Source organism: Lichenostomus cassidix, chromosome 4, assembly GCF_008360975.1.
Source record: "Lichenostomus cassidix isolate B80296 chromosome 4, HeHo_3.0, whole genome shotgun sequence".
Lineage (NCBI taxonomy): Eukaryota > Metazoa > Chordata > Aves > Passeriformes > Meliphagidae > Lichenostomus > Lichenostomus cassidix.
Genome location: NC_139484.1, coordinates 53,520,912 through 53,541,498, shown reverse-complemented (window position 1 = coordinate 53,541,498; position 20,587 = coordinate 53,520,912). Strand labels below are relative to the sequence as shown.

General features: G+C 40.0%; 1 protein-coding gene across 4 annotated transcripts in view; it reads right to left on the bottom strand.

The window, feature by feature from the left end:
- Nucleotides 1–20,361, bottom strand: part of CCDC149 (coiled-coil domain containing 149) — a 51,338-nt gene extending 30,977 nt beyond the window's left edge. For 3 of the 4 annotated variants that reach the window (XM_085059232.1, XM_085059233.1, XM_085059235.1), the window contains exons 1-4: nt 20,200–20,360; nt 12,046–12,207; nt 11,488–11,526; nt 524–631 (exon numbers count right to left, since the gene is read on the bottom strand). In XM_085059232.1, coding sequence (XP_084915358.1) covers nt 524–631; nt 11,488–11,526; nt 12,046–12,207; nt 20,200–20,247 — 357 coding nt within the window. In that variant the 5' untranslated portion in view covers nt 20,248–20,360. Of the gene's footprint in view, nt 1–523; nt 632–11,487; nt 11,527–12,045; nt 12,208–20,199 lie in introns of all 4 variants that reach the window. The other variant, XM_085059236.1, reaches the window with a different exon arrangement.
- Nucleotides 20,362–20,587: the final 226 nt, after the last annotated feature.

Below are 20,587 nucleotides of genomic sequence, written 5' to 3'. Positions count from 1 at the left end.
TTAGCAATGAAATAAATTGGTTATGTAAGGGTAATGAGATGAGGGCTTAATTCAAAGCTCACCATATATGATTCTGATCAACTACTCCATATTTTTAAGGGAAAAATTATGCTCCTCCAGCATCTACTGAAATTTCGTACTTCAGTGCAAAAACCTGAAAATTATCACATGAAGAAGACGTGCTTATCTGTATTTATTTGTAAGAGGAAATACCACAAATAAAATATGGGTTTTTTTTAAAAAAGAAAGGAACATAGAAAGTCTGAGAACATTAAAGCAAGGCTAGGTGGAAAAGACATAATTAAGGATAACAGAGCAAAAGCAGCATACAAAAATATATTATAAGCTGCACTTACTGGTATCCTTTACAAGCTTTTTTTGTTCTACTGTTCTAAGCATTTATTGTAATTAAAGTATTCTAGAAGTTCTGTAACCCACTATTTTATTTGTTTTTCTAAGAAGTAAATGCAAAACTCTAGCCCAGTTTACACATTCCATGCCACTTAGTGGCAGTTTGTAATACCTTATTGTCCCCTTGTACTTCTCCCAGTCTCTGTTGAAGCTCTCCAATCTCTTCTCCAAGATGTCTATTTCGATCTTGAGCCTCACTCAGTAGTTGAGCAAGATTTGCCTAGAAAAGGAGTAAATATCAGTCAGAAGTCAGTGTCTGTGGAGAGAAGTGTAAATAGTGATTGAAAAGAAACCCTTGAATTACTTCTTATCTGCCAACAATCTTTACTTTTATTGTTGGTGGTACCCAGACTTCATGCTTCATTAAAAAGATAACAAGAAAAGTCACTTGAGTTTCTTTATCTTTATAGTAGAAAATACATAGAGGATGTGTGCATACAGACTCCCAGAACAGCACACAAGTCCCAAACAAGACAAAGCGAAAATATCTATGCTAGTTCCAGTATCATGGCTGGTGGGAAAAAAATATATTCAGAGTACTTTGCCAATATTTATACAAAGCTGCCAAAATAATAGTTTTAAACTTGCATATAATTAGACAAAAGGCACAGCTGAGAAATAATTATGATACAAATAAAGTCCTTAATAGTGTTTAGAGCAGATTTCTAGCCAGTAAAGAGGTTGTCAGCCTAAGTCCCTGCCTCTGTATGGAGCTATACCGTGGATATCTACTAGTACAAAACTTCAAACATGACCTGATCTGTGTTGTTAGGTATCACCTAGATTCTGGAAAAATAGAGCTGAAAGCTAGAGTTTAAAACCAAACCACTCCCCTCCCCACGCAATAAGCCAGGTCAAAAGCAATCATTCACATTAACCTACCAAGTTAGCAGGGCAAGCAGTCTGGTCTTACAGTTAAATTAATCTTACAGTTAAATTCCATCAGCTTGATCACTAACCAAAAAATAAATGCAATGTCCTCTTTTCCTATATATGCTATCTGAAAATGTGCAAATACTACAGATAAATTTATTCCATTTTTACCCTAAAAATGTCTCACAAATACATAAACATTGACTCAACACAAGAAAAGCCTACTGATGACAGCTCTTCTACAGGAGTTAGAATCACACTGGCTAAGATGCAGCCTTTCAAGACATTGCCTATGGACAGCTCAGTGTGTCATCCATTGCCACAAATCTCAAGTGTATGAAAAGAAATTAAAAAAAGAATTTTTAGATCTTCTAAGAATGGCTTGGTAAAGCCTCATGAGTCAGTATCTCTGAGCCACCCTTATACATGCTCCCTGGATTTGAGGCCAATGCATCAATTGACTGTAATTCACCAAGAGGCTGTTCCTAGTTCTTTCCTGGTATTTCAGGTTTAGTTTTAGATTCCCTGCTTGCTATGCTTCTTTTTCAACCCCACCATTTCTCTATTCTGACATATCTCTTTCAATCTGACTCTTTCAGCCAGTGATTCTACTACCACTTGAATCTCATAGGATATTTTCATGAATTTTATCTTTACAACTCATACACTATCAAAACAACAAGGTATCTGAAAAACATTACTGCACTCTTGCTCCTTGTTCACTAACTGCTGCTATTTCTACACGTCCTGCTTTACACTAAAGAGAACTATTAAGAGGAATGTATTAATGTGAATCATAACATGAACACAGCTTTGCAAGCATCTGACTATTTGCAAGATTAGACTATTAAGCTATCATCAGCTAGAACTTTTGTGCATTACTATTGAGGAAGATAACTCTAAATTCCAACTGGTCTAAATTACCAATACCTTCAAACTTTTAAACAGGAAAACTCAAGAAACTGTCAACATCCTACTTGATGAACAAGAAGTCTAAGTCACTACTACAGCTTCTGTACTTCTGATGCTTTGAGACCAAAAGTTCAGAAGAAAGCAAGGTAATTTTCCCACAGTTTTGGAAGAGATTAAAGCATTTTTTAAACTACTGTCAAACCTGAAGACTGCAAATAAATAATTTGGGGGAAGAGTGTAATAGCAAAAGATCCCCCATAAATAGCCAATTATAGGACTAAAATTAAGATGCTTCTAATTTTACTTTCAAGATAACAGCCATTCAAGCAATGCAAAAGATTCCTCAAGTATGCTTTGGTAGACTGGTTTTTTCCCTTACATCTTAAACAAATAGTGTAACAGTCATTCACATGATGAATGAATCAAGGAGCTTCAGAATGCATTCAGTCAATGGTTTTGAGAAGTACTTCTTAATGGCCATTTCAAAGAAAGAAAACAAAGAACCCATGTTTGCAGGAAATTGTATTTAAACTGAAGTATCTGTGGCTACTGCTTAGATGCATTTTTTTTAAAAGAATGCTGACTTTCAATAAGTCCTGCATTAGTTAAAAGGAACGTGATTTGCACAAACCTCTCTGAAACATTCCTATTTATAAAGTTCCTTTTTATGATGAATTGGAACAACTCCTAACACTGCAATAGCACATGTAATTTCAACACCTGGAAAGAACTCAATCTCACTAATCAGTGTTTACAACCACAACACCAGGATTTCAGCAGTCTGTAGTTAAAACCTGGCTCCCAGTAATGGCAGGAAAGGCATTACCATGCCTATACTAAATCTTCCTGCTCAGATTTATTTCCTTTAAAACCATTTCTCTGGAATTGCAATTCTATGCTGAATTTTATATGTCAGTCATATAAATGACTTAATGTGATAAAAACCTTTATACTCACAACAGAGATTTTGGAAGAAACTTGAAATGAAGAATTGTAGACACCAAAATAAACCAGCCTTGTTTGACCATGCCAAGAGCATTACAATGAGCTAAGTATAGATTTGCTTCTTACTGCAAGCCTTGTATTATACTTCTGTTAAACTGAAACAACCAAGCTATGTCACAGAAGTAGTCTCCAGCAATTACTCATTTTCCTGGCTTAGAGGTTCCATACAACGTATAATTTAGACTGTTCTGAATTTCAAAGGTTTTGGCAAGACCTTACTAAAGCTCTTGGTTAAATGTGGAGAGAAGGAGAAATATTTGATTTTCAAAAGTGTTCTACTGGACTTAAAGGGAGCCACCCAAGAGGCTATGTTAAATGATAGCTTGACTTGGTACCATTTCTTTGGCATATATAAGAAAACACACCACCATATGGTTGAAAGATGATAAAACTAACAATGGAGCACTGCCTTCGTGAACCTGCAAGCATATATTTTTTCAGGAAAGGGGAGAAATCTATGCAAGGGCAAAGGCAATTCATTATTCCATTTGGCAACTTCTTTTCAATATTCATAGAACAAACCCTGAATTCACTTAGAAATCCAAGACTAGCTACTTCAGCAGACAATAAAGCTCATATCATTTACCCATGAAACAGAGAATAAGTCCCTGTAAATTAGCCAAATTCAGCTTCTCTAGACTCAATTTCTTTGACAGTTTCTTTTGATTTTACATGAAGCCTTAGGAATATTCCTGAAACTGTGAAGGACTTTACTTCTTTCACTCACACTATGCAAAACTAACTCTAAAGTACTGATGAAGAGAAGTTTCTGAGCCATGGATAAAGAAGGGAAAGATGCAGAGGTCTACACCTTTCTGCTACCTCATCTTGTCTTCCCTCTGCCAAAACCGGCAGCAGTGGAAACTGTTTCTCCTACACTCTCTCGGTGCAACTGTTTTAACACTGCTTCAGCCCCGCCCCTGGTTAACTGTCCAGTATCAGACAAGCTTCCGGAGCTCTATCCACATTCCACTTCTGGAGCCTCTGCAGCACGACAAGCTATTTGTTTTATATCCATCTGTCATGGGAAGCTTGCATGCATCACAGACTCATAGAATAGCTGGAAGGGGCTCATAAAACTCATCAAGTCCAACTCCCTCTGCCCCACAGGACTACCCTAACATAAAGCCACATGACTAAAAACGTTGACCAGATGCTGCCTGAACTCTGGCAGGCTGGGTGCTGTGGCTACTTCCCTGGGCAGCCTGTGCCAGTGCCCAAGCACCTTCTCAGAGGAGCATGATTTGAGCACAGTCTAAACCCCCATCGCAGTGATAAACATAAGACACTGTCCACATACTCCTTTTTCCACTGACTAAAAGCAAGTGCAACCACAGCCAACAATCCCATCAGAAACTAAGAAGAAAGGAGAAAATGACAGATCAGAGAGTGCCAAGTGGGAAGTGCCTACCTTTACTACATTAAGGAAAAAAACATGATAGATCAGAACAGACCAGAGAGTGAAAGATTCAACAGGATGGGATCACAGACCTCCTTCTTTTCCAGCTAGGCTTTGTTAAAATTTGCAAGAACATTTTTTGGGAGAGAAGGTGAAAAAGGAGTTCACTTTTAGCTACAGATGAACATCAAAAAATACTGACAAAAATATCTATAAATACTTATTAATATGAGCCTGTAGATACTTGTAAGGCAGCAACAGATCTTTGCTCACTAGTGACCAATGACCTGATGAGAAAAGAAAAAAATTTAACTCTGAATAGTCATTCCTGGCATTATACACTACGCTTGAATTTGGCTCCTTTAACAATTTTGCAAATCTAGCTACACATACACACAGAGTTATTTTTCTTCACCCCACTTTAAAAATGATGGATAGTAACAGTCTTTAATATAGCTCTCAATTCTCTTGCACATAAATCTTATCTGACATGTAAAAAAAAAATTAAAAGAACTTTTTGCCTTTAGGGTACTACCTGAAAAAGTAATTTGGGAAGGGGGAGGAGGGGGAAACTTCCAACATACCTTTACAGTTTAAAAGTATTTTTAAATACAAACATTCCTATATTGCAATTTACAGTCTTTTATGTTTGTTCCAGCCACACCTTCAAACAAAGAGGAACACTGAATTATAGAGTTGACAGAAAAAGTTTGACGAAACATTACGCACACTCGATGGGTGTGACTGATCACATTCTAAGTGCAGTTTCTCCTCCAATACATTCATATGACTGCAATGGCTGAATCAATACAGAAAACCCTGTTTTACTTACCAGCTACCACTGTTCACTCCAAGACAGAGGAACTGGTGACCTCCCTTAGAACTAGCTTCCTTGAAAGAAAATCCAAAAATTATTGTATTTTTCTCTTTAAGTTGAAAAACTAGAGAAGACTTTTAAAATTACAGATTCTGGGTATACAAAACAAAATACACTTAATATGTGTTGCATTTTCACGCAGAAAAACAACACCAAAAATCAAAGCCTTGCCAAGAAGTCCCTTGATACAAAACAAGAGAAGAAAAAAATCCTCTCCTAACTATTTTGAGTTCCTAAAGACATGTTAAACTTTGAGATAATGCATAAAAAGAATCAAAATCCCTTAAAAATTTTGAGTGTTGTGATTAATTGACAGAATATTTATCGAGAGTTCTCAGGTGCAGTGGTGTGCACAAGTGTCTCTCTATTCCGTTAAGGTAAGACACAGCAACCAAAGAAGCTGTTGTACACATCAGGCCTGAAGGACTATCACATCTATTAGAATGAGCATTTCTTCCCTCCTAGACTTCAGTGGTGGACTTGGCAGCATTAGGTTAATGGTTGGACTCAATGTTCTTAGAGATCTTTTGCAATCTAAATGATTCTGATTCTGTTAGCACAAACCCTATTTGTTGAAGAAACAACAGTGTCATTTCACAAAGCATGACTCCTAGTGTGGCTAACAAGTTCGTGGTTTTACATACTACTACCTGCTCTGACCAATGGAATAGAAGATTTCAGTGACCAGAAACAAAAATCTCTCTAATGGCTATGCTCTTGGAGCAGGCACATGTTGAAATCCATGGCAATATTGCTTTTGACATGTTGCAAGGGCAAACAATGTCACTGTTTTCCAACTGCTACCTCACACTACAGGAGTCAAACACATGCACCTACAAGCCAAAGCAAAGCACACCGGTCTATGTTTGGCACATGTGTAATGTTTTTCATCTTCAAACCCTCTGAAGAAAAGAGAAAATCACATTAATCTTCACAGCACCACTGTGAGATAAATACAAAATTATTGCCTACCCTGTACTGTATTTTATCCGCAGATTTTATCTCATATGACTCTGAAAGCAGCTTTTGCGCCTTAGCACAAGGCTAGCAAAACTTCATGAATTCATTAATTAACAAGAAATAGTCACATTAGTAATTTTTATGATGATGTCAAGAACAGTCATAAGGTAATCCCTGAAGTTTGTTTCAGAAGTGAATTGTGATGGCTGAGTACATTGAACTAGAAGCTGGAAGGAGAAGAGATCAAAATGGGTCCATTTGTGGTATGTCATAGCATACTCCTGTCTGCAATCTCTGGTTCTTGTGATGTTATGCTTGCCCCAAAAAGTCATGCTCATGGACATATTCATTAGCAGGAGACAAGCCGTCTGACCAACATCTCAGTGAGCAGGTACCATGCTGCTGTGATACCAATGACCCTTGAAGCAGTCAGAATCTTGGTTTGAATGAATCACCTTGGGACACCTACAGATAAATGAAACAGCTTCAAGGGCCGTGACCTTCAGGTTCTCTGGTGAGACTTTTTGGCTGGTAGGAAGATTAACCATCAAGCTGTGCTCTGCACTAGGACTATGTCATCATTACATTATGGGACCCAGTATTGGGAGCCTCAAAGATGATTCTATGACCATGGGATCTTCTCTAAGCTCAACAGCTGCTTGGAAGACACAGGATCCACTTGACTACATGAGGCAAAAGCATCTTTGCCACTAGGCTGGAGAACTTCAAAAGGAGAGCTTTACCCTGAAAATTATGTGGGAGGGAATAAGGAAGCTTAGGACAAGGTAGGCAAGCCAAGAGGCTGGGATGATGGTAAGAGAAAGGACATAGCAATTCATGAAGCAACTGAGCTAAAGTGAAATTCCTTTGACCATAGGTATGTACAGAAGGAGGTCCCCATAGAACAGCCTTGCAGGAAAGCTCTCAAGCCTGTACCACAGAACCAGCACACTTGGATTACCCTCTGAGGTCTCTTACACACCCAGCAGGGGGAATAAACAGGAGAAGTTTGAAGACTGTGAAGTTACAGGGTTACAATTTCTTTGGGATCATAGAGAAATTGTGGGATATATCACACAACAGGAGTGCTGTGATGAAGAGATACAGGCTCCTTAGAAAGGACAGCAAGAAGGTGAGGAAGGGTCTAGCCCCCTCACCTTTTTTTCTGTGAGAGTGCTCAAACACTGGAACAAGTTGCCCAGAGAGGCTGTGGAGGTGCAGATAATCAAGACCGTACTGAAAATGGTCCTGGGAAACCTGCTCTTGCTGCCCCTGTTTGAGCAAGAAGATTGGACTAGTTGACCTCAAGAGCTGTCTTCCCACCTCAACTGTTCTGTGGTCTTCTGACATTCAGTTCCATTTGATTCCTTATACATTTAAAATACAAATCTAAGGCCTCACCAGTGACATATGCATTGCAGCTTTATTCTTGACACACAGCCCCAGTACAAACCCATTATCTCCAACTGAGTGGTCTCACTGAGATCAAATTAAGCAAAGCATATTTAGGTCTATGGCCCAGCACAGCTGTTTTCCGAACCACGCGTTTTACTTCATCTTTGTTTATTCAAAGGATCTCATCTGCACTGAAAGAACTTCCATTTAATATAGAAGGTCAAAGGATTGACTGATTTGTTATTTTAATGGCAAAGCCTCTCCCAAATTGAAGCTATACTGAAAATTTAGGCAATGCAGATGAAACTAATAGGCAGTATACATCGAGTTAGAAATCCTATGGTTTTAAGTTTCCCAGTGCAGCAACACTGGTGAACAGATACCTAGTAAACTTCCATTAAAATGTCCTGTATCACTGTTAATCCATATAAATATGTATCATTGCAGAACTGTAGAATGGTAGAATTTCTATGCATATAGGATGCTCAGCAGAGGCTATGTAGACAGAGAAATATTTTAACATGTCTCAAAATGGGGAGTGTCTACTGTTTACCATTGTGCTGGTTTCAGCTGGGGTAGAGTTAATTTTCTTCACAGATATGAAGCTACACTTCGGATTTGAGCTAAACACAGGGTTGATAATATAGAGATGTTTCTGTTATTGCTCAGAAGTGCTTACACAGAGCTAAGGCTTTTTCTGCTTTTTTTACTGCCACGCTGGCAAGGAAGTTGGGTGGTCATGGGAGTTTGGGAGGAGAGGCAGCCAGGACAGATGACCCAAACTGACCAAATGGATATTCCAGACCATGTGACATCATGCTTGGTATATAAAGTGGGGGAAGAAGGAGGAATGGTGGGGCATTTGGAGAGATGGTGTTCATCATTCCAAGTCACTGTTACATGTGAAGGGGCCCTGGTCTCCTGGGGAGGGCTGAACCCCTGCCTGCCCATGGAAGTGGTGAGTGAATTCCTTGTTTTGCTTTGCTTGTGTGAGCAGCTTTTGCTTTTCCTATTAAACTGTCTTTTATCTCAACCCACAAGTTCCCTAGTGTTTACCCTCCAGTTCTCTCTCTGATCACGCTGGTAAGCAGTGAGCAAGTGGCTGTGGGGGCCTTGGCTGCTGGCTGGGACTAAACCACTACAACCATGTCTGAATTAATTTTAACATAAAACACACTCGTCCTAATTCCTATTGTCCTGAAATATTTTGCCCCTCCATTACTTACCCAAAAATTACTCTATACCTGACACCATAAGACATTATAAAACTATGTTCAAACACACCATCTGAGAGTGTTAGGCACAAGAGGCCAGGAAAGAACTGACAGCTCACAAGCTATGATAACAACACTAATGGTGAAAAATCTACAGTAGAAAAAGAAATTTCAGTAGCAGAGTATCTAATTTCCTGCCTTTGCTGGTTGGCAGAAGGCAATACACACAGAGCAATCTTTGGATAGAAACATCATAGTATCATAGAATTGTATAATTTGGAAAAGATCTGAAATGCAAACAGCTTTGAGAGGGAAAACAGTACAGAGCACTGCATGTTAAGATACCTTTAAGTAACAATTTTACAAAAACAAATTTTGAGTTAGCGACTTGGTGACAGAAAATGCCTGGTTACATGATATTTCCATAAAAAACATGAAAATTCCTTGCAGCAAAAGAGGATGAGAAGGCATGGTAGAAGATATTTTAAGCAGTCACGAAATATAATTGATAAAACAGGGGAAAAACAAAGACAAGAAGGAGAAAACAGCAGCAATTCCAACCAGCCTATTACATTTACGGTTCTAGATTGAAATTTCAGTAATAAGCAATAATTTCTTAGTTGTGGAAAATCAACACAACAGATAGCAAATTGCTAAGCATATCATGTTTTCATCTCATTTCTGACCATGAAAACAACATGCACTTTTGTGTCATGTAGAATTCATTGGAGGACCAGAGTCTCTTTTCATAAAGTGACTGAGGTCACAAACTTCTCCCAGCAGGCAGATAGGGTTCCAGGAAAAAAGGGAATGGAAGAAGTACAAAAGGGAGAGAAAACTTCACTCCTTCTTAGGTGAGAAAATGCTAAGAAATGTATGTATGGTAATAATGGAAAAATATTCATAACTTTCTTTTATTATTCTCTGATGCATTTCTCAAAGCAAAACTATACTCTTCTTCAGAAAGGTTGCACTAACTACTCTAGGTTATCCACCTTGTATGCTACGGACACATTTCTCAGGAAATGAAAACTCAAGTACACTAACAGTCTATTACTGTACAACCCAATGTATATACTGTTCTTGGGGGGAACCTATCAATGACCTCACTTGAAGACAAGATTTTCTTTCTTTCACTGCTACCTATCATGAATACATAACTTCCTCAGAAAAAAAAAAAAGATGATTCCTAGGTAAATTATTAAAGGTTTTCCAGGCACTCACACTGGTAAGACAAATTGCCAAAACTTAACATAATCACAGCTTCTGAATTTAGACTGAATTTGGCTAGTATTTTAGAAACAAGTGGCAGTTTTATTTGTTTTGAAAGATGAATTGGAATAGCTATGGGATGGCAAATCTCCCTTCCTACTTATCTCTGTAATGATCCATATACTGCCACGGGGGTTTTTTCTTTCAATTGGATATTCCTCAGCAGCACTCAGAATGCACAAACTTGTATCTGGTCATAAACTTTTATTAGAATTCTGTTGAAATAACAGAATTGCAAATAAATTATGCTAAATAATGAGGAAGTTAAATGATTCTACACTGAGCCACTGACTTCTTGGCAGCTATTTGTTTAAGTGCCTGAAGGAGTAATTATATTGCCTCTGGAAGCTTAGTTTAAAGCAACCAAAACCCTAAGCCATAAAATTTTAAGCAAATAGCAAGAACTGCATGCAAACTCTCAGGGAAAGGGTGATGAGTAAAACTTCTGATCCATTAAGAGAATGTAATAACCATGTTTTAAACATAGTTAAAAGACTTCCAAAACTAGCAATTACAGCAACTATTTTTGTTCTTTTACATTGTCTTCATTTCCCTGCTCCACACATTGCATTTTGGGTGCCATTTTTCTCTGAAAATTAAGATAATTTTAAGATGTGACAACCAACATTCCACAACTGGGACACACTATGTGGAAATCCAGGAACAAAAAATGCATGTGAGCAGGCAAAAAGTTTTTCATGGGAACCATAAAATGCAATTATCATTGTTTTACCATTTATAACTCATAGAGTCCAAGTGGCCTGGGAGAACACTTAATGGAAAACAGCACTCACAACAATAAATTAACAATTATGGAATGCAGACAATGCATTCCCAGCTTACTTTTAAGTATGAGAAGTCCTGTCACAAATCCATTTTAGGACTCAATATGGAAGGATAAACAAGGAGAACCATCTCAAGTCTCTGTACACTGACCAATTTCAGTCTCAGGTGAACATGAAAGCAATAGCCATATATTCTAATTAATGATAGTTCAGATATTTCAGAGTGAAATGTGTAGACAAAAGCAGAAATCACAGCTTAAAGACTGAGCTTTTTAATACTCAGAAATGCTTGCTTTTTTGCCAGATTTCTTAATTAATACTTTTATTCTTTTAAAAAGTACTTTTGTAGCAGATAAATAACATCAACTGAAAAATAAATCCTACCTGTTTCCTCTTTTCAGGTGGAAGCGATGGATCCCCATCCTACAAATAAAAAGATATATTTTTATTGGCAGATTATTTCTGAAAACAGAAACTATATTAATTCCATGAACCTAATTTTGGAACACATATTTTAACTAAAATGCTATAATTTTTTTTTTTTAATACTACTGATTAATACCAGTAACACTAACTTCAACTTAAAAAAACACCCGAAGTTGAAGATTTGTTTACCTCTCTAGAACAGCAGGTCATTACAAATTTGTGTTGCATTAATTTTCGTACTGCTACATTAAGTTGTTGTGGAATAACAATTCCACAGTCAGTTTTTAAATGGAATTATCACTGAAACTGATTTCCTCAGAGCATGCACTGTCTTTCTGTGTCCTATATAACAAGCACTGCCTCATCAATGCAGAACAAATGAGTAATAATATGATCAAGGCTGTATTACAGCAGCCATTTTGGATTTCTTTCCTTTTTTTTCTTTCTTGCTTTTTTTTTTTTTTTGAGGTTCACCCTTGTCCCCCAGTTATACAGTGTTCATAAAGAACAACCTACAATCAGCTCCCGATACTTCTTTTTCAGAGACTGGTGTCGTTCCCGCAGCTGGTTGGCCATAAGTTGATACTGGTCTCTTTCTTGCTGACAGGTGTCCAGCTCTTTGGAGAGGATTAGCAATGCCTCCTTTTTACTTTCCAGCTTCCTTTTGCACACCAGATACTGCAGAGGAGAAAAAAAACATACATGTAACAAGCCATTTCTGCTCAAGCCAGTACTGGATAAAAGAGGCTCAAGTTCTTCTCTGAAAAGCTGGAGGAAGACTGCACAAGTCAAAGTCTGCGACAAGTCATCTTAGCTCCCAGGCGGCAACCAGTTGTTCCTGCTTCACTTCCCACTGCCATCCCTCGCCCCTCTACCAGCAATGGCCTCTGGGCTCAGCCTTCCAACTGGACACGGAAATGGGACCATGGGAAATGGGCAGAAGGGGTAGTATGATTGTAACAAAAATTCATCTTGAGTCTGAAACAATTACAGTGTGATGCCCTAATGGCACAGGTAAAACAAACTTTATTATGCTGTGATGCTACAGGCACATGCTTGTTTGAGGCAAAAGAATGGGAAATAATGCAGGAATGCTGCAAACACCTAAAAGGGGAGGCAAGGCAGAGATATGCCTTCCCCTGCAGCCACCACCTTTCATGTGTAGGGCTCGTGCACTAAGCAAAGCAGAACTTGCAGATCTTAGCTGTTCTGCATTAGTCTGATCTGCTTCATTGCCTTTACCTATTGAAAGGAAGAGTAACATGTATGTCATCCTCAATGTTACCTATCAGAACTTTCAAGTAACTTTTTTTACTTAATATGATGTTTGATCAGCAGATTCTTATTATCCAATACTTGACACTACTCATGCTAAAGTATATATTTCTACTTCTGATGTTACTGACATAAGATGCGGCTCTAAATACTTTCTGAATGTGCTCTGCAAGAGACCAAATACCACAGCAGTCATGAAAACAATTTATAGTTCCATTATATCCTCTGACAAGAATACTTTGTCATTATGGGCTCTTGCACAAAGCAAGAACATCAGCACTTCCATACTGTTCAGTGCTGTTCTCTGGGACAAAGATCATTCTTTGTATGTACTACTTGCTTGGAATTAACTTTGTTAACCTCATTCATGTCAATGAGAAAGGGAAAAGTGAATTTGGTATATTAGTACAGCCAACCTTTTCCAAACATGGTAAATGCTTAGTTGCAAAAAAAGTGGGAATGAGAAAAGCAGTTCCAAGAAGGATTTGAACTCTCAAAAAGGACACTTCCACCTTGGATTAATTTTATTTCTGGCAATACTGTAGTTGAAATCCTGCCATAAATTTTCTGGATTATGATGCCTTGGCATCAACAAAGGTAAATGTACCTATGTACTTATGTCCTTACTGATACCTTACACAAATGTCAAATCCCCTGATAAAGGACTGAAAGGTTCGAGAAGCTAAACTTTAATATTGTCAGCAAGTGATTATAGTGACATGGCAAACTGCCTCAAACTTGATAAAATAATTCTTTCCCTTACAGTGAAATATTTGTCAGTCTCTCCTCTTTTTTCCCCTGTTTCATCCCCTGTCTTAGTAATTCTAAAATATGCCTTCGCTGAATTGTTTTTAAATATTAACAATCTGATAATTACAAATAAAAATTAATAAAAGCAAACCTTGCAATCACTTAAAAAAAACCTCCAACAGCCTCAAGCCCTTAACCCAGTAGCCTGTCCTGTTCCTTTAACAGGAAGAACCCCAGGAAGAATGAAGCTGGCCCATCCATTCAACACCTATGTGGAGCAGAGCAGGCTACACCATGCACACAAGGGGAGTGCAAAGAAGCCAAACATCTTGCCTTAGATACCCACAGCACCTGTAGGTGCCTACAAGCCTTGTCTCAAGTGCTGCTGGATGAGAGAGTGTATCAGAAGTGAACCAGAGCATGTGGAAAAGACTGTAAAACCCAGTAGTTACCCAGCAGGAAATACAGACCCAGCACCAAACAAATCTTGCTTCTACCATGAGTCACAGCTCTCAACAAAAGACACACTCAGAGCATACAAGGAGGCTTCGCCTTTTACAGCAGCACTGACAGGGACTGGGGAATTCTCCACTACCTATTAGGCTGAGGATAAGGAACCATAAACAGATTGTGGGGACAGTAATGTTCAGGGTCTAAATGAAAAGGAATAAGGACAGCCTCCTTGTTTAAAACCTGTTTTAACTAGATGAACTATATATTGATGATGTTGGCATCTCTCCTCAATGTATTGTTTGGATTTTACTATAAAAATGACCACATAAAAGACTTTTTGAAGTAATTTTTGCATTTTACACATATTGACTTTCCCAAAGAAATAGAATAAAACTGGTAATAACACAATAATTTCTTTCCATAGGCTTATGGCACAAGAAACAATAAAGCCAGAGCATTTCTGTGGAATCTGATTATTCAACAGAGTTATGTTTGCAATTCCCATTATCATTACTGAAGGAAAACCAAATTTTACAAAGACAGACCTCAAAGAGGTCATTCAATATATGTGTTTCTGAATGTTAAAAAACAACGTAGTAATAATGGCCATAAACAGACCTAACAACTGCACACCAGAAATGGCTTCTACTCAGGGAAATAACTGAGTCCCATCAGCAATTTCCCTTATATGGAGAAATAAGTGCAATAAAATTGGTATGCTGTCAAAAAGAACACAGAAGTGTGACAAGTCTTTTTGGAGCAATGAAAGCAATAAGGCAAATTTTCTCAAACAGTCCGGAAAAAGTATTCAATAGATGCTTCTGGCATTCACTCATGTGGAGATTTCTTCCCCTGCAACTGAAGGAAAGCCTACATCTCAGGTACTGTCTATCAGTGAGACAAAAAAGTGAATCCTGTTATGCACTACAGTTACTATGAAATATTCTTATTGTCTTTTGTTTCTTTTTAATTATTGGTACAAAATAATCTATGAATTTAAAAAACAAGGTTAAACAAGAACCAGCTGCTATACATTCAACCTAAAAGCTACAACGTACAACATTTCATATCTGTCTAGTGACTTTTATCTACCAATGTGCTGTTACCTGCAATAAAGTAAATTATAATTGCTACAAGGAAGATCATAATAATTAAAGGAATATATATGACATCTTACATTACTGTCTGAACTGCTTTACAGCCAGATGACTACTTTAGTGAAATTGAGTAAAAAGAGACTGACATTACAGGAGAGTGTAACTGCTCCAAGGTGACCCTCTACATCGAACACTTACTATTTGTCCATTGCTATTTTTAGTGACAAATCTGGGTAGATCTCATTAATGACGCTGTAGACATGGTCTAATAATCTGATGAAGCTGGGACATGGTCAAGGTTTTAGACTTCTTTTTTTAAACCAATGAACACACCGAATTCCTAACAGAATTTTTTTTTTAAATTTGTACAAATTACTGGCCTATATTTTGGTACTTAATGGCAATTAATGTCAAGGAAAACATCTAATTTTCTGAGACTAGAAGTAGAGATACTAACTCCAAACTGTGCTTTGGAACCATTATTGATCATATTCTGTGTCCTCCTGACACTCCAGGGCCTTGTGTCCTCAAATGCCGAAGGGTTACTACTTTACATTGGGCCTCGAGACCCATCATCCACCATGCTCTCTGGGAAACCATGAACTCTAGGTACCATCTTTTAACAAGAGATTCAACTGCTACTAAACTGCCTTTAGTTTTATCAAATTTCTCCTGACTGTACTCTTGGAGACAGTTTTGTTGTAGAAACAGAAAGGTCCCAAAGCACATTGCAATCTCCCTGTCTGGGATGTTTGCTGCTGTGTTTCAATAATTTTGTTCCCCTTGACTTCAGATTAAACTGTTAACTTATCTGAAAAAGTCAAGCAGTCAAGCACTCAGACTCAGAGAAATACACAATTACTGGCCATTTGCTTGCCATCTCACTTCCTCATCTCTGATAAAACCTGAAACAATGCAGTGACCTTGGTTTTATCCCACCATATCAACTCTGCTTTTCCTGCTGGCCAGCTCTTGCTTCCCTGGCTGCCTCCTGGCCGCTGAAACACAAAGCAGGCTGGTATCATTCACTGATGACAGAAGTGATATAAGCAGCTCCTCAGAACACTATGTCTTGATGACAATACTACACCACATCATGTTCACTGGCCATTTAGGAATTACCACAATTTAGTAGTTAACACTACTGTGCAATGTGGCCCAGTCCTTCGAAGTTTTGTATGCTCTGCATCAGATTACATTATTAATTTCTCTCTGTTTCACAACATCCCTGGTAGGTGTCTTAGTCCACCCTGACACATGGAAACTATGAAAAGCAAACACTTGTTTTGCTGCCCAAAGTCAGCATGCAGGTCTTCATAGCACTCTTCCATAGCTCCTGAGAATTTTTGAGTACAGTGCCAGCTCTTTTAGCATTTCTCTTTCCTTTTCCAAATGTCAGAGTCATTACAATGCCAACCCAACCAACCAGGGACCTTAGAGTATCTGCTCCACTTTGTCCTCCCCTACAGCCACTGCATCTGTCCACATTAAAAAAAGCTCTGAAACAAGTGCCTCCAAGGCCTGTTGGGCCCCCTCATAGAGGTTTGGTGAATTACATTACACTTTGTTTGAAGAGGAAACATGACAATTTCATAGAGATATTATGAACATGCAAATCTCACCAGTTTTCCTTCTTCTCTCTCGTCCACATAAAAAATTGTGCAACCAGTGGGAAAGGTATGCTCTGCCAATTATAAGCAGGCTAGGTGTCTCACTCTACAGAACTCACTATAACATTTAGCTATTTCAACTAGAACTACTGCTCAACAGTTTGGTAAGTTGAAAATTACTAGGCAAGGGAGCTCAGGAGACAAACATATCACCTCCCTCTGTGCTGCTGAAGACCATATACAGTCAATAACCAAGAAATGGCCTGTTATGAATGACAAATTAAATGGAAACTACACCTCTTCAAACTAACTTTAGGAGGTGCAGTCACATATGAGTAGCTGTAAATAGCATACACTAAACACTCTAACATGTGGGAGGTGACAAGCAAAAGAAACGCATTTTGACATTGGATTTAAATCTAGATGTTGGCAAATTTGAGGGACCTTGAAGATCATCCAGTTCCAACCCCACTGCCATGGGCAGGGACACCTTCAACTAGACCAGGTTGCTCAGACTCCCATCCAACCTGGCCTTGATCAACTCCAAGAATGGAATGTACTCTCGGGATAGTATTTTGAGATTTATGAAGATCACTTGTTTACAGAGGACTTGGGCCACCAGCAAGAAAGTTCTTGCTACAGCTCAGTCTCTTGTGTCAAACAAGCAGTTATTGATCAGGTCTTCACCCTACAACTTTACACCAGCTTTTAAACACCCTAAACATGGGTCATTGACATAAATGTTAGAAGAAAACCAAGAGTTCAAGCAGAAAAATTACATGGTAACCCAAAAGAGTAATTTGCTACATATAGATATCTATATCCATCCATCCATCACCAGTACATGAATTTGGCTAAATAACAGGAAAAATTTATGTGGATTTTTGCTACCAAAGTGAGTTCTTTTAAACCCAGTTTGTGAGATTATCAATGGAAATAATGACTCCTTTATGCTCCTTCAGTATTTGCTAAGTTGGCGTTGTCCCAGTTTTCCTACCTACGTCATCCTATTCAGTTAGTTTAAAGAATGCTCAAGGTACATGTGGTGCAAGGATTGTTCACAGTACCAGGTGCACACTAGGCCTGAAATTCTACAGCCAATGTGTGGCTGTAGAATAAGTGGAACAATACACAAACATGGAGGCAAAAGAAAAAGCAAAAAGTTAGTGGTGAGCATAATAAAAGCAGAGAAAGATATGTGGAAGGGTAAAGAGCAAAAGGCACTGAAATAGAACAAAAGTAAGAAAGAAGAAGAGTAAATATAGAAAAAGACTGAAACAGACAAAAAATATTATTTTTATCTAATGAACAATGAAAAGACAACCTACAAAAATATATGCTGTGTGTACAAGTGTTTGTGCATAAGGACCAGACATCCTACCACTCTTCTTAACACTTACAGTTACCAGAGTTTTAAAAATTACAGTTGCTTTGACAAGTATTTTAATTACTCCTACCTTTCAAACTTGGAGTGTTGGGCTTATGCAAACGAGAAGGAATGTGACCACGGATCTGAACACACCAGCTTCTGATCTTTTACACCAAGATTTTTAACCCCATCTTTAAACCGCCTACCATCAGCAATGAGAGAGTGTTTGTTTAGAGCTACCATGTCTTTTCTCATCTGTGTTACCTTGTATTTTGAAAGCATTTCAAAATGTTTATGAAATGCACAGGGGGAAAACATTACCTAGCAGACACTGAAGATAGGAGGGCTTGAGAAACTCTGTACCACTGAGGGATATGGTAAATTCAAAAACCTTATTAGAAGTTACTTCAGAAGTTTGAGCCACTTTCTCACAGACCCGTTAGGATGTTGGAGTTAATGGGTAAATCACATGGAGTAAATCACAACATCCAAAGGAAAAGGAAGACAAAAGAGGAAAACCTGTACCTCGACAGCACATACTACAGATTACACCCAGAAAAACAGGCTGTAAGCCTGCTGTGGAAGCATTGAGAAAGGAAGCAAAGGTGGAATGCAAGTCACTAGGCCTCTAATTTTTTCTGAACAAAAGAAATTACATGTATGCTTAAGTATCTACAAGACTGTGGCTTAGCACAGTCATTAAGCTTTACTACAATGAAGAAGCCCCTAAACTGAAGTAAGAGTTTGATTTCAGGACTGAGTTTTTAAGTTAAACTATATAGAAATTAAAAATGTTCCAAAGCAATTCTAAATTACTTTTTAAAGCAAAGAATAGCAACACTTCTTCTGAACACACCTCGTGACTTGTCTCTCATCTCTTACCCTTCCCTCCCATGTGAAACCACCCCCACCCCAAATAAAACTCCACGCACAAAACAGGATACTACTAAAAGTGCACTTTTCACTTTCTCCTGGATCATGCTGTATCTTTGCAAGTACTGTGTGCATAGACAGACTCCAATTCTGGATGTACTGTACTAGCACAGATCTGGGCCCCTGCGAACTCCCACGGAAATAACCAGGAGGGTCGACAGGTTCAACACCCTAAACTCAAACATCTTTTTGACAGGTCAGGGCCTCAAGCCTTCAGTTAACATAATGGAGGCAAAGCCTTCCTGAAAACAGGGCAATTCACCTGTGTGCATCATACTGCAGGACACCAGACTCAGTCAGGTTTATCCAGGCCCATGCTGTCTGTCCAGAACTTTTGTCTGCTAGCTGTAAGCATAAAAATACTATTTTTATAGTAATGCAATGTGAAAATCAGCATGCCAGCCTACTTCATGAGTTTGGCTCACAAAGAGATTTGACTTCAATAATACGCCTCGAAATTATACTGGCCTCAAGGCATGGTTTGAGTTTGGTAATTCACCCTACATGAAAATGTTTACCTGTAAAAACTGTGGATCTTTTAACGGGGACGTGGTGGACAATGAAGTTTCTATTCTTGGAACGGGAAAATCCTCCACCTGTTGAGGCTCATGGGCACCGTGCTATTACATTCTTTTCTCCCACTGTATAAACGTCCCCATGGGTCTCAAAATCCTTTCACATGTGATTCCAGGGAAGCAAGAGCACCAGGCACACGGCACAGGGGCAGCCCGGTCAGCCAGGCCGGTGCCGCAGCCGGCCTGCGCTCCTCCGGGCTGCCAGCAGCGCGGGCCCGAGGCCTCGGCCGTCCCCGCAGCTCAGGGAATCCTCGGCGGCTTCAAAGCAGCTGCAGCATCAGCGCCGACAAGCTGCTCTCTGCAGCGCCAGGGCGGCTAATACACGGAGAGGCTCGCAGGCCCTCGCTGCCGGCGCTCCGCAGCGCGCAGGGCCGGGGCGGCAGCCCGGGCAGGGCAGGGCAGGGCCATCGGCAGACGTGGCCGCACAGCTCAGCCGTGACCGGCACGGCTCGGCGCCCCCCGCCCGCCGCTGCAGCCGCTACCGCCCGCTCGGCCACGGGCCGGGTGTCCTGCCGGCGGCTCTGCCCCTCTACCCGGCGTTTCCCCGAGGCACGGGGAGCAGCCGGGCCCGCCCGCCGCTCTGCCCCGCTGCCCCCCCGCCGCCTCACCTCGCTCAGCAGCCCCTGCCAGTCGCTCTCGCTGCGGTGGGAGGTCATGGCTCCGGCGGGCCGCGGCGCCGGTGAGCGGCTCCTCCGGGCCCGGCCTCCGCCGAGCAGCCCGCGGGAGAGGCGGGGACTGCGGCCACCTCTGCCGGCCCGCCCTGCGCCCCGAGCGCCGCCGGGACCGGCCGAGCTGCCGGCAGGGCGGCGGGCAGAGCGGTGAGGCCCAGCGGCACCTGCCGAGGGCTGTGCGGGAGTGTGTGGGGTGCTGTCCCAGGGAAGCGTGCTCTTCTCCTCTCCCTGCGTGCGCCTCCTGCATAACAGCTTGGCACTGCTGCCATCCCAGGCTCTGGACAGCCAGGCTTCCGTCAGGACTGGTCACTGAGCGCACCGGCGT